This window comes from Hetaerina americana, unplaced genomic scaffold (genome assembly GCF_022747635.1).
Source record: "Hetaerina americana unplaced genomic scaffold, ioHetAmer1.1.p SCAF_23, whole genome shotgun sequence".
NCBI classification, from domain to species: domain Eukaryota; kingdom Metazoa; phylum Arthropoda; class Insecta; order Odonata; family Calopterygidae; genus Hetaerina; species Hetaerina americana.
Window position 1 is genome coordinate 1,965,379 of NW_027286797.1, and position 15,398 is coordinate 1,980,776.

At 36.3% G+C, this 15,398-nt stretch overlaps 1 protein-coding gene across 1 annotated transcript; it reads right to left on the reverse strand.

The window, feature by feature from the left end:
* Window positions 1–3,375: 3,375 nt before the first annotated feature.
* On the reverse strand, window positions 3,376–13,524 carry LOC139689406 (glutaryl-CoA dehydrogenase, mitochondrial). The gene is made up of 9 exons (XM_071586507.1): window positions 13,085–13,524; window positions 12,376–12,417; window positions 12,141–12,275; window positions 10,424–10,657; window positions 9,057–9,186; window positions 5,887–6,103; window positions 5,587–5,816; window positions 4,638–4,798; window positions 3,376–4,199 (listed from the first exon to the last, which is right to left on the reverse strand). Exons 1-9 carry the CDS (start codon window positions 13,170–13,172, stop codon window positions 4,135–4,137), a joined length of 1,302 nt encoding a protein of 433 aa, XP_071442608.1. The 5' UTR covers window positions 13,173–13,524; the 3' UTR covers window positions 3,376–4,134.
* Window positions 13,525–15,398: the final 1,874 nt, after the last annotated feature.

A 15,398-nucleotide genomic window follows, 5' to 3' on the forward strand; every position in this document is an offset into this window, starting at 1 on the left:
AAGAATTCATTGAGTGTACATTCGGAGATATTTTACAAAAAAAATAGTTGGCAAAATGGAGTGATCATTTGGCACGGCTCTATTAAACTGTAATTTACATACGTCTAAAATGACATCATTTTTGGAAATGAATACCCAACATGAGTCTTACCATCAATTAAATCTTGGGTTACTCCAGAAAACTCATTGCAGCTAACCTTCGACGAATCTCGATGGAACTCATTCGCCCAGCATTTCGTTGGTTTTGTAATTAATCCAGAGAAATCGGCAGAATCAGGGGCACATTTCTTCGCACCAGATAAACCTAAAATGATTACAGTCGCCAGCAATTTTGCCAAACTTCAATTTAAAATAGTTACTTGACGTATGCATCTAATAAACGTATACAAAACAATAAAAGGGAAGAATTGAATAGTTTCGGGAAACATTTCACGACTGTTAGACTTTATTATACAACAAATTAGGACCAAGGACTGTAAAAAGAAAATACCTGTAAAATTTAGAGGGATAAACATTGTATTTATTTTGGAATCACTTCATTCAAATAATCTTCAGAGGACAAATTTGGTTAGTAGATACCCTTAACGAATGACAGCCACGACAAGAGTAAACATTTTTGTTACTCCTTAAGAACATTTGTCCTTGCTTATAAATTTGAAAAGAAGTTACGTCACTCGTTTCAATGAAAATATTACTGTGAAATGGATGTTTAGATATCTCACCGTTCCGCATGAGCGACCGGCGGGATTCTGACATATGCCAAAGAGCTAATATTTTTCTCCATTGTTTTAGTTCTCAAAACTATTTTTACTGCGACATACAAATTTAGCTCATAGCTTGGTGGGTTTGGTTGGATGATTGAGTTATAATGTTGTCCATCAAATGTGGCATGTCCTATGAGGCAAAAATGTTCGCACTTCGTCAGTGAATCGTTATGAGTGTCATTCACGTCCGTTTTGCCAGCTCTAATGGCCCAGCCTCCTGTAGGTCTAACATTTAATCAAATTTAATTTAACAGTGATTCAACCATCCGACTATTGATCAACAGTACCCACAATTTTGTAATAGAGAAATTATATTGAGATGGCATTAAATGAATGTTTAAACTACCAATGTCGTCCCGATAATAGCTGCCCATATCGTATTTTTGTTTTTGTCTGATGTAAAACCGTTGTGCACGACAATTCCAATATTTCACCTTTAAATGGCTGGGATGTTTGGAATTTTATTATCAAAAGATAGGATAAAAGATACAAGCAATCACCTTTCAGTTTAATTCAGCAGGATGTGTACATTATAGTTAGAATTTTGTACCCTTAAGGGCTAGGTAAGGCTTTATCCCCATTAATTATTTTTGGTGTGTTCAATAACTTGGGTTCCTTTGAAAGTAATTGTAATAACTTGGGTCCACTACTATACCCCAGAGACAAAACAGCAGTAAATGCAGTGGAACCATGATGACTCACCACCACCAAAGAAAGCAAAGGCAATGCGGTCAGCTGGATGTGGGATGGCTTCAGTTTTCTGGGATATGAAAGGGATGCTGATAGGTTATCTTTCCACTGGTTAAACAATTACTGGACAATACTACACTAATCTCCTGGACCAACTACAGCTAACGATACACCAAAAAAGGCAATGTTTGACAAGGAAGAAATTCATCATTCATCAACTCAATGCATGCCTACACACATGTTGTGGCCATTGCAAGAATATGTGAACTAAGATACAAATTTTTGCCACATCCGTCATCTTATTTGCTTGATTTGGCTCCAACAGACTTCCATATCTTCCCCAAACTCAAAATTGTCCACCATGGATAGAGATTCTCTTCAAACAAAGTACCAGTAGGCAAAGTAGATTTTGCAAGCCTGGAGGAATCTCATTTTCCGGATAGGATCAAGGCATTGGAACATCACTGGACCAGGTGCATTAATGTACAGGGGGAACTTTTTGAACTACCCTCATATTATGCTAATAATTTCATAATTATTTTCACTCATGACTTAGCTCTTAGCCATTGACTGTGTCCAACTAGCTATGGAACTGGGTTAACCTCTAAAGACTTGAACAGGTCTGCAGTAATAAGCAAGTTGGTTCATTGAATAAGTAGCCGTGGGCAATTAATGGCAATGGTTAGAGAATATAGAAGATCATTCAAGGGTAGGATGGCATACAAAATCCAAAATACTATGAATGCGCTGTAACTTTAAAGTAGCTGTCTCCAAACTATAGGCCATGAGGTGCGGACAGCAGCTCTCATTTGTATGAGTGAAGGTAGAGACCAGAGTTCAGTGGAATAATAACTATCCAAATGTGGGCTTGGTAACATTACTTAAACATTTACAGCACTGTGATGTGGAAGGCAGCAGGAAACTTAACTCACCACCATCCAAAGGAGCAGCTCACCTATTCTCTTTCCCTTTCATTGATTTAAGTCGTAGATTTGCTGGAGCTCTCTTTTGAGTGAAATAGTCTGCACTTATACAAGGCTCCAATTTGGATCTCCATCCTGAGGCTATTCAAGTAAGTACATCTACGAAATGTGTAGAATCAAATTGGGCTAAGAACTTGGAATATCTGGTAATTCCAGATACATGAGAAGTTAGAGAATGTAAAGGTAGAGGTGTGTAAAATGGAGTTGGACATCTTAGGCTTAAGTGAAATGAAATGGCTCAAGGAAAGAGACTTTTGGATGGTAATTGCATGATTATTCACCCAGGCTTGGATTTGAAACACAGTTGCCATAACTTTGCCAGCAGGCTGTGATTGCTTGAATTTTCGTAGCTTGGGCGAAGAGGAATGCTGCCACTCACATGATTGCTGCTTGGTCTCGGCATTAAGTGAAATACCCAGGTTTTGGCACCTATAGCAAGTGACAATGGAAAGGTGAAAGATGAGGTCCTAGCTTCATTAACGTGGCATGAGAGCAAGTTGGTAAAATTACTTATGCATACAAAATGGGTCCACAAAACTGCCCCAGTGCCTACAAATGTGCATGATGGAAATGGCGAATATGTATAAAGGTAGGGGAATGTTCATGTTTTAAAATAATAGATAAATTATTGAAAAAAAATGATTCTGTCTATTTCTAAAAAAGTTAAAGAGGCCTTAATTTTGGGATTACCAGGATATTTTTAAGGAAGAATATTTTCATTGAAACTTTTTTTTAATAGTTTTGAGAGAAGTGAAAAGAACTGACAAAATTATTAAGAATGGGCTCCCACAAAATGCATTGGAAACTTAAACATAATGGCTACTTCTATTATTATTTCATGTCTAACAACAGTATTATGAAAGGTAAGATGATAGAGTAGTGGATTCTCCCCTGGTGACAAAAGTAGAATAAAGGAAAAATAAATGATAAACATAAAATGAGGACATGTGAATAGAATATATTCATTTAAAAAATACACATACATTCACAATATTTAATAATGTATATAAAGGAACTAATCTAGTGTATTATGCTACCAAAAACAGCTGAAAAGTCTGCAAAAGTTAAATTTTGCATAATTGGATAGCCTTTTGACAATTTGTACAAAATTACAAAATTCATGAATACGTTGTCTCCTTTGGACATAGGAATTGTGTTAAGATCTCAATAATTAACAGAATGGCATATAGTCTGCTACCACTTTCTTGATGCCATTAGATGAACATATGCTTAGAGGGCATTGCTACTAGGAAAAGGTTGTTTTCATTTTTAATGAGAAACAAAACCATAATTTATTGAAAATCAATGATTGCCATTTTGCAAAACTTGCTTATCCAGTAAGGACCTTTAGTTTTCTTATTATTGGCTATAGGAATTTATCTAACTTTACAGTAAGGACCTGATAAGGAACTCCAGATAATTTAAAATTCCTAGAAAAACCTGCATCCAAATTTGACAAGAAAAATCCCTTTTGTAACTTATAAAACATACTGAAAATATGTTTTTAAAATTGATAAGTTTTAATGAAAAATCCCCTCCACATATGTTGATTAAGCATTAATACAAAGTGATTTTGGAATTTAATGAAGAATTTAATCTTAAAATACATAAGTTTTCTCTGTAACCATGGATTAAGGCCAATCCATATTATTACATTGGAACTCATTAATATTTCCACAATAACGCATGACCATCCCTCATGAAAATGCTTGTAATCCTGTGATTGCTCGGCCCAATATCAAAGCATGAATGTCGTGGGTACCTAGAAGTGAAATATACAGCATTACATCAAAGTTGAACACTTAATATAATAGTAGAATCACTATCTTAGGGATACACAGAGGCTAAAACAGAATATTATGTTACAGTTCCAGGTAAAATCACCCTGCCCACTCAAAAGGGTCAATCAATAGGAATGATCACCCATAACCTTATATCCAGTCTTAACTCTGAAACTTCTGAATTCATGAATATAGGCTAAAAATATTATGAATAGTCACAAAATTCACCAGTAAAATTTAAAGGAGTTCAATATAGATTTAGCAAATGCTAAATTTTAAATTCTCCACATTTTAACATTGAACAAAATACCGCCAAGTTTCTTTCTCCCAGATATTAACTAATGCAAAAATTTTAAAATTCATTATGCTATGAATTTGATTTTTTTCACACACTGCTGCATAACCATCCACCCCCTTACCTTCATATGTATTGACAGCTTCCAAATTCATCACATGTCTGATAATGTGATATTCATCAGAGATTCCATTGCCTCCCAGCATGTCACGTGAATTTCTAGCAATTTCTATTGCTTTTCCACATGAATTCCTTTTAATCATTGATATCATTTCTGGAGCAGCCCTTTAAAATAAGATGTTCTTAATGGAAATGCAGGCAATTATCACTCAGTACTACAGAGAGTATGGCAGATTTTGATGGACACCACAATCAAAGAAAAATTGACCTGATCTTGCAGCTTAGAAGAGATGAGTGGTAGTATCCAACATTTTTACAGTGGCAATCACATATTATTTACAGGAAAAAGCACTGCTTTCAGTGATTAACCTCATCTCCTTTCTGTCACTATTGCATTAACTACTAATGAAATACGGTGTTTCAAATCATTCCCTTAGATTCAGCATTAAATTCACCAAATACCTATTTTTTTCCAAGGTCAAGTATTGAATATAATGTTTATGACCCAAATTGATCCAATTTGACATTTCCAATGGTCACGAGAAATTTTTTTATTCATAGAAATTTTTAGGGAATCATGCAGTTTGAGACAGAGCAAAAAAACTTTTGCTGTGTGGTGTCCCAAATGTTTAATGTGTATTCAAGTCATGGTGTAACTAATGCCAACTCATACTACAATTTAACATTTTCATGCCAATCCTTGTTAAATTAAATCTAGCTTCAATAACGGGGCCACAGTTATTTGACGTAAATGACCAGCTACTTTTTTCACACATACTTATTGTGGAGAGAACAATCAATGCTCCCTGCCACAGAAAAAAATTAAATCAGCCTTAAAAAAAGTCATTTGAAATGATTCTAATGCAGTTACTGAAGTTGGTATCACGTCAGATGTCTTCAGGACTGATGTTCCAACTAAGAAGATAGTTGCACAGCATAGCATTCACACTTACTTATTTTCATCTTTGAGACGACCAACACGGATGCATGCTTGCAAACCAATTGCAATTTCCGTCATCATGTCAGCCATCTTCTTTTGAATCAGCTGATTGGCTGCCAATGGTCTTTTAAACTGCTTCCTCTCAAGGGTATACTGCCGTGCTGCTGATAAACAAAACTCAGCAGCACCTAAGGCTCCCCATGCAATACCATAACGCGCATTGTTGAGACAGCCAAATGGGCCCTAGATGTAAAATGATGTTATTAGTTGTGGATGTTTTGTTTTTTTCAGAATTGCACCTTAAAAACCATACCTTCAATCCATCTACATTTGGCAGCAAATTTTCTTCTGGTACACTAACTTCATCCATTAATATCATTCCTGTCACCGATGCCCTAAGAGAAAATTTTCCCTCTATTTTAGGAGTGCTAAGCCCCTTGAAATTCCTCTCCACAATGAATCCACGTAACTTTCCATCATCACACTTTGCCCAAACAATGCACACATCAGCAATGGGAGAGTTTGTTATCCTGCAAGATGAAAACAATATTTTAATCCCTGCAGCCATACACCAGTCATTCCAATACAAGCTATTCTCTCATATAAAAACCCTTAGAAGATATATGTATAAAACATGCAGATATTTTTCAATAATTGGAATTTCAATAAAGCTATGGTCAAATTTTACCTGGCCATAAAACATGTAACTTGCCCAAAGAGGAGGAAATCTATTTAAAGAATAAAACCTCAAAAGCCTCTTTTTTTTACACCGATTTGCATTTAATATCTAACTCACTGGTTTTCTAATGCTCTCAGAAATGATTGTAACCCCATCAACCGACGCTAACTAAAATTGATCACCTACAAACCTGCATGATTTAATGAATTTCCCATGGACTTTATTCATATCTCCAGCTCTTCCCATGCCACTTTACCATTTTTATAATTTCCTATCTAATGTTAGTTCATCTTTCTTTACTTTAGACCCCTTATTTTTCTATGATAACTACTTAATTTTATTCAGGGTGAGGACTTCCATTAATATTCAATGCACTTGTCTCTATCAACAAATTTGATTGAGTTTAATTTGTTAATGCTATTATAATCTTTTTTTAATTAAGAAGATATTTAAAGCTTCACTGAATTTGAACCTTGGACAAAGCCAGGATATATCAAGTAATATTAGAATGCTCTCAAAGTATGATGCCCTTAAATAATTCATGAAAATACATGATTTGCCCGTTTATAATCGTTATAATCTAATTGAAACCTGATTATACATAAAGAGTTGTTCTGCAGGCATTCAATATAATGTTTGAGCGGCAGCAGACCTCCCACCTCCTCTTCTCCCTTTACATGTTGCAGGTGGTACATTGGCAGAGGAAGGGTGAAATTGGTGCGCTGTACAGCAAAGTTAAATCTTTATCGGGAAGTAAGAAAGAGAGATCTATGCTCACAGTTAGAGATAAGGCGGGTAAGGTAATAGTTGACACAGGGAAGATCTTAGAGAGAAGGATCTTAGAGAGAGGAGAGGAGAGAGGAGAGGAGAAGAACTGTATAGTAAAGAACTTCGACCAACAAAGTTAGACATTGAAAAAGAATATGATGTAGAGGAAGACAGCTTAGGTCCAGGCATACTCGACAATAAGATAGAAAGGGCATTAAGGGAGATGAAACTAAATAAGGCTGTGTGGGTGGATACCATTCCCGTGGAACTATTGAAATGTTTGGGAAAATGTGGGAGGAAGAGGCTGTATGGGCTGATTCGTAGTATCTATGAGGAAGGAATCTGGCCGGAAGACTTTGTGAGATCAGTTTTAGTTCCTATTCCGAAAAAGGTAAAGGCCACATCATGTGAGGACTACAGGACAATAAGTTTGATATCCCACACAGCTAAAGTTGTTCTCAGGATCATAAACAAAAGGATAAAGAGAAGAGCAATTGATTACTTAGGGGATGACCAGTTTGGGTTTAGGAAGGGGAGAGGTACGCGTGATGCCATTGCAGTAATGAGATTATTAATCGAGAGGAATATAGAACACAACCAGGAGGTATTTGCCTGTTTCGTAGATTTCGAAAAAGCGTTTGATAGAGTGAATTGGGAAAAACTAATGAGTTTATTGCAGAAAATAGGAATAGATTGGAGGGAAAGGAGGCTAATCCGCAACCTTTACATGTCTCTGACTGCTCAGGTGCGAGTGGGGAACGGGGAGTCCGGATGGGCGGTGTTAGGAAGAGGTGTAAGGCAGGGTTACCCATTATCACCGTTGTTGTTCAACCTGTATGCAGAGGAAATGATCAAAGAGGCATGGGAGGCACTGGAGGTAGGAATGAAAGTGGGCGGGGGATTCGTAAAATCAGTTAGGTTTGCTGATGACCAAGCTTTAGTTTGTCAGTCAGCCAAGGGGCTGCAAGCATTGCTGAGTGAATTGGAAATTCAGTTCGAAAGGTATGGGATGAGAATCAATATTAATAAAACAAAGGTTATGCGATTTTCTAGAAAGAAAAAGGCTAAGCTTAACATTAAAATAGGAGGACAAAAACTAGAGCAGGTAGAACAGTTTACGTATCTCGGCAGTGTTTTGGACCAACAGGGTTAAAGTAGTAGGGACGTAAGGAGAAGAATTGCGCTAGGCAAAGAGGCTTTCACAAGGAGGAGGGAGTTGATGACGGGGACGCTGAGTAAGGATGTTAAGAAAAGACTCATAAAAACTTAGATATGGAGCGTAGCTATGTACGGCGCGGAAACGTGGTCATGGAAGTAGGAGGATATACGTAGACTGGAGGCTTTTGAAATGTGGGTGTGGAGAAGAATGGAGGAGGTGAAATGGACAGAGGAGAAAAAAATGAGGAAGTACTTGGTATGGTGGGCGAGCACAGGGGTTTGTTGGGAGGCCTATGGAGGCAGGAAAAGTGGATGAAGGGGGTATTGACCGGCAGCGGGATGTTGAAGACTGTAATTGAGGGGAGAATATTAGGCAAACGAGGAAAGGGAAGGAACAGGATAGGGGTGTTGGACGGGATGAAGGGAGGAAGGAAGTACTCAGAGATGAAGATGGATGATGTAGAGTAGGATGTGGGATTTTGTGTTTTGCTAGGAGTCAAAAAATATTTATTTAGGAGCTTTGTCCATCCAAAACCTACCTTAACCGGTAGATTACCACATAATAATTATAATAATTATAATTTTACTTTTATCATGCATGATAATGGATTTATACTAGAAAATTTTGGGGTCTTAGAGATAATTAGATGAAATTTTCAATTGTTCATAAAGTGTGCATACATTGTTTATTCACAGAACTACTTCAAGGGAATCAGTGTTGAATGGGTATCGATGGAAACAAAGTTTGAAAAATATCCCAGGGATTAATGCCAAAAGTGGCACTTTTGTTTGTTAAACTGATGTGAAATTATGCAAATAAGATTTCTGAATCAATAATATAGAATTCCCGGAACAAAGTAAAGACAAAGTGTACACACCAAGTCTTGCTGCCAGAGAGAATATAAGTCTTTGACTGAGCGTCATATTTAGCTCTAGTCTCTAGTCCAGCAGGATCACTTCCATGGTTTGGTTCCGTCAAACCAAAGCAGCCAATGAGTTCTCCTTTAGCTAAAACATTAAGCATTCAAAGATATATTAGGAAAATACATATTAAGTGCCACATAAGAGAGACACATTTGCATTCATAAACTAGATGATTGTATGAATTTATTCTAGTTATGAAAAACTCAAGAGTATACAGGAGGGACCTCCATAAAATAAATATTGTGTTTGTGATGTTAGGAAGAGATTTTGGTTCCATACACCCAAATTTCACCACTATATTCTAATATCAGGACATTTAAGTAAACTAATGCATAATTGATGGTTTCCGGCATAACTTCATAGAATCAATTCATATTGGAAATGAAAAATAGTAACTTTGTGATTCCACAGGAAATTTATTACGATACGACCCGGGTTTCGACATTCAACATCATCTTCAGTTTCGACGTTGGATGTCGAAACCCAGGTCCTAACGTAATGCATGCGAACACATTTTCAGCAGCTACCATACACCCTACTAATACGCAAGTTACTTCACTAAGACACATAAAATGATTCAATTAAAATTACTGTAGCTGAAGGTTCATTGTAATAACATAGATGTATTTAGTCTATTTTTTCTTCATTTAAAAATGTTGAAGCTATATGCTGACTGGACTTCTAGCTCAACAGACCAGCCATAGAATGTCTAGAATTATAATCTTCATTTCTTTACATTATAAATGGCTACACACTACATGAAACATCAAAAATTAGTATAACCACAAATGTACCTGGCCTGACTTTTGAACCTGATTTCACTGTATATACATACAAAGAACCATCATCCCGAGCGACAATTTAATTTAACTTTATTTTATTATTGTTTAAAGTTTTTTATATTATCACTGTAGGCCACGTACACATTCCCACGTACACATTCTCTAAAGTATCATTGTTCACTCTCTCAAAGTGAGCAAACACAAATGCAACACACACAAAAGAACCATGGCAACATAGGATATCAACTTATTTGCCACTTGTTGTAGAAATTACATGAAGTCAGTCAATTTGAGAAAGTAGAGCAGCAGGCCATTCATGTACTGATTTATGTCCCTTCACAGGTACATTTGATAGTTCAAAAATACACCTTACCTGCTTCAACATGGGTTCACATAATGACAGTGCTTAATGGGGTGCTTCTTGAAGACCATGACTCATGAAAGTTTGAATTTAACATCCCTATGCCACAGCCTCAAAGATTTCGCAATCCTAGTCAACTCAGTCAGCAATTGAAGACACATTTATGCTGAAAGCTTACCAAGTCTAGGTAAAAATCTCTCCTTCTGTTCCTCTGTCCCATATGCATATATAGGATGCATCACCAGGGAGGACTGAACACTCATAGCAGAACGGTATCCACTGTCCACCCTTTCAATTTCACGTGCCAGCAACCCATAGGCCACTGACGAGACACCAGCACAGCCGTAACTAGGAATGGTGCATCCAAGGACACCAAGGGATCCCATTTCTGCCATGATCTCCTTGTGAAAAACTATACACAAATCAAACTGTATCAACAAAAGATATTCACTAGAAACTAAATATTTGCCACATCACATGATGAAGCATTTTTTACTAAAACTATGCTGTTAATTTATAACAGGGAGTCTGGAAATTAGGAGGTCGCTCATTCAAGATTTTCAAGAATCAAAATTCATTTTTCAAGATTCGTAATATAATTTTTACTACCTTGTATTTCCATTGTAATTCAAAAAATACTGTTAATTTGCATGCACGTATTTTCCAGCATTTCTCCTGTGGCATTGGCATGGGTTTTTATGAATTTATTAAGAGGGTTGAATTAATAAAAACAGCTTCAAATTTTGACTTACCAAAATAAAGATCCCACTAATGGCAGAGAGATAAACTTGCTGTGAACACCAGAGATGTTCACTTTTGGAAGCATTTAATTTAATGATAGCATAATGCACACGATGCCTTATTACTTGTTTTCATTGCTTTGGGACATCCGGAAATACAAATCCGTAAACAACTATCAATGTAGCCCCAATATAGCTTTGAATAGGATAAATACAAAAAGCCCTCTGCGTACTAGTAATCAGTATTAAATTCAAATTCAAAATATACACGTTATTTTTCCTTCTACGTATACTGGTTACACCCATAAATATTGGTATATCCATTATGCATTACTTTGGTCTAGGAGCTAGGTCACCAGCTGCCCCATAACTTTGGACTGATCATTTTGGAAATCTTGGTTGAGATCTGAAATATGGGCTACAGACTTATTTCCTCATTTTTTCTCTTCCCATGCCTGCTCCTCCTATTCTCCACTGTATTCTTCTGGTGAGAAATACGGAGTGTGGCATCATAATTTGCTGATTTGAATTGATATTCCCTTCAAATCAGCAAGTTATGCTGCCACACCCTGTATTATGAGGAAGGGAGAGAAATAAGTTACGTGGAAACCAATAGGACTTTCCCAATGAATACCTTTTTGATTGCGAGAGATAGCCAACAGCTGTTCCATGTCTCTTATGCAATATTTACAGTTATTATTTCATATCCCACTGGGATCTACTGGGAATAAATGATTAAAATCTCTATGCAATGGGAGCAGGAATATTATGGGATTTGAAAGACTGTGAAAGCACCCTGGGACAATATGAAGGTTCTCAGAGGCGTCCCTGTGTAGGCCAAGCCCTGGAGCTGTAGGGGTAGCATGAAATAATTGGTAGAAGGTGAATATTTCCACCATTGTACTCCTCTGAATGGGGAGTCTAATACCACAAAAGAAACAACAGAACAAAAAAACCCTGACTACCTGTTTTTCAAGTGCATGAGTTCCTGTTTCAAATCAAATCTCATGATGGGGACGAAAGGGCTTTATTGAATACTTTTTGCTGCCTTTCTGGAATCTCATCCACTTAGTTCAGATTTTTCAGTTCTTGACCCAAGATCATTAGCTTATTAAGAATGGCATTAAGGTGAAATGCACTTTAAAACTGCATTACCCTCTTCTCTGTTGGCTTTCAGGACTCGAGGCATGAGTTGTTCTTGGCAATATGTCCTAAATGTATCACGGACAATGGCCTCATCCTGTGTGATTTGTGATTCCAAGATCAGAGGGTCTTCCCAAGAAAACTGGGCTAATAGAATCAGAAATGCAATAGAATTTTTAATTCAGGTACAAAAAAGTGCCACCATATTCAAAGAAAAATAGTTCCACTGTATTGCTATGATACCTACTTGATGAACTCGATTTCTTTCCAGTTGAGTGAGATGAATTGTCTCAAATGAGTTAAGGATTAATTGAAATTGTTGCAAAGACTCAGAACATTGTACAGATAAAGACCAACCCTTTTCAGTCATTATGTACAGCTGACTTAGAATAAACAATTTTAAAAATGCACTCGTCCATTTCCAAAATGTGAATTAATATTATTTCTGTTCCGTAAGGCATAGCATTACATATCAAATTGGCTGAGCCCAATTAATGACTTTGATCGTAATCAGTTAATAGCACCATAAAATATCGTAATTATGCAATGAGCTAGGTATGATTATAGCAGGAGAGTTACCTTAGGCAATCAATCAAATGTAACAAATCATGTCCGGGATCAGCTGGCAATGACTATATTACTGTTAGACTTAATCTTAAAATTTAATGTAGCATTTATGTTCTAACTGCGCTACGATTGCATATGGTATGTTTGCATAACATTTGGGCTTGGTGAATCATACTGTCGTCTCTATAGTTATACGTGTATATAATACTAAAATGCCTAATTTGGCTTCTCCATACATACGGAGTGTTTATTTCTCATAAGTACTGGGGAGTACTCATCCATAATGACCCTCATTCGTTAAGATTTTAATTTTCCCTGCCACATTTTGAAATGGCAACACCCAGGTGGGCTAAATTTTAAAAGAAATGACAAATGGAAAAAAAGGATACTATTTTGGCTCGAAGTTGCAAGATGACGAAAATTGAGGAAACTGTATTTAGCTGTCCTCCGAGCAAAACGATATGAGATTGAAGCCATTTCCTTTAACCCCGAATTTGCCAGTCAAGGAAATCAATGCACAAAATCGCATTCGCCAAGTACATCAACGAACACGACTGTAGCAAGCAATTTTCAATGTTATCCGTTGATTCAATGGTATATACCGGATATTAAATTCGATAATATGAACAAACACGCCAAATGAAACACTAGTTAATATCTGTTTCAAAGTACACCGTTACGACCTTGGTCCCTCGATCCACTTTCAAGAAGAGAATCAATTTGGCCTTGTAATGCATTTGCGGAAATCATTTTCATTTAAATAAATGGAGTCCTATTCGAACAAAATTACTGCTATATATCGCTATTAAATCATCATAGTTTGACTAGTATACTTTTTCTACTTTTCATTACACACCTCTGCTTGTAAGTGCTCACATGTTTCGAACCGCCACATTTGAAATGACGCTGGCTTCGCCAGGATCGCGGGACTAACTTTTCAATTCCGCCATCCGAATTAACATTTGCTAACCTTGAATATTTCTAGCTCATCATAGACATGCGCATGCTATTTCTATGAAAATAATCTCTTAACAGATTACAACTTTGAATACGTGCTTAATAAATTATTGAATCTAAAAGTGCTTCTTATTCGGTTTGTAAGAGATAAAATTACGAGGTAAAAGGGATACTGACATTCGCGCAAAATCGTCAACTCTGTAATTTGCAACCAAAGATCCTGATCTAAGTTGCATAAGGTTGTATGATAACTTTGTATATCTTTTACAAAACGTTTTCATAGCACTACCGAATTTCTCTACTTAGAAAGATAACTTGTAAAGATATTTCTTGATTTTCTTTCGGATGTGCCATATGCACTTGCCTTGTGATTGCAACATGATGTAGTCTCTACTGGGCAAATAAATGTTTTTAACTTGCACTTACAGAAACCATAAATGTTGGACCCCTAACATATTTTTAAGTACTTACCCTTTGCGAGAAGTAATATGGGAAAATATGAATATTTTTTAAGAAACTCGAACAATTTATTCTATAGATAAAATCCTGCTCAGTTCACTATGTGGGTATTCTAAAGGTTGCAGGACATTGTTTTCCCATCAAACCTATAGGGTTGGACATGTCACTAATTCCATATAATAATGGAGCACATCCATGATTCACTTTTACTGACTGCTAGTTTTTCAGCTCCAGAAATGCATTAATTTTTTAGCAACTCAAGACAGTCCTGTAAACTGTCCAACTTTAAAATTAATAAAGACCACAGTTATAGTAAAAGCTTTGCTGTTATGACCACACGGAAAAGAGTTACTTCGAAAGTATGCATTTCCTGAATAACATATTATGATTAAAACAATTACTGAAGTAACTTATGGGTATAATGAGCAAAGAAGAGTTAAATTAAATAGTTGCACAAATATACCAAGGCACATTATTGTATTACTTGTGTTTGCCCTTTTCCCTCTCTTTACACGTTTATTCCCAATTCCAAGCAGTGGTATTTATTGCCAGCCAATGTATATAAAATAAGTCAATATTCACGGTGAATTTGGACATTTCCTTTCTCAATTGGTACAACTTTTCATCTGTTAATCTACTCTACCATCTTTTATGGAAGTATTCTGACAAGACATGCAAAAAATCTTCCACTTATTCAATTATTTCACCATTAACACTCATGGTACAGTCATCTTCCCACTCTATCCATCAAATAAATTTAATTTTGTTTAGATGAATTCACCCTCTATTTCATTCTATGTTAATTCACTGTGGCTATCCTCCTGGGCTCCCTGTAAATCTGTTGGTTTTCTACCAGCAACACTACAGTGTTGGTATATAAAGGATGGTATTTATATGCACATCTCTCTCATCATTATACCTACCTTATCCACACATTCATCACACACACACTCATGAAAATATAAAAAATTATGGTGACATCATGCATCTTAGAATTGCAACATTATTTATTTCAAACTAATCTCCCATTCCCTCTGCCTTACTGTATTCTCACATTGCTTCTATGAAGATTTATCATCAAACAGTCCATCATTAGCAAATCTGATAACCTTAGCAGGCAGTATGCTTATCAACCAACCATTTAAAAGTTCAAGTAGGTTCAATTCCTACCTCATTCATGCCATTTGTGCTGGCAGATTTTATTTATTTACCTTTTCAAGCTTATGGTATCATGCCACTTCAGCTGTCATATTATAGGAAAGAAGAAATGGGAGTTCCAGTCCCCAG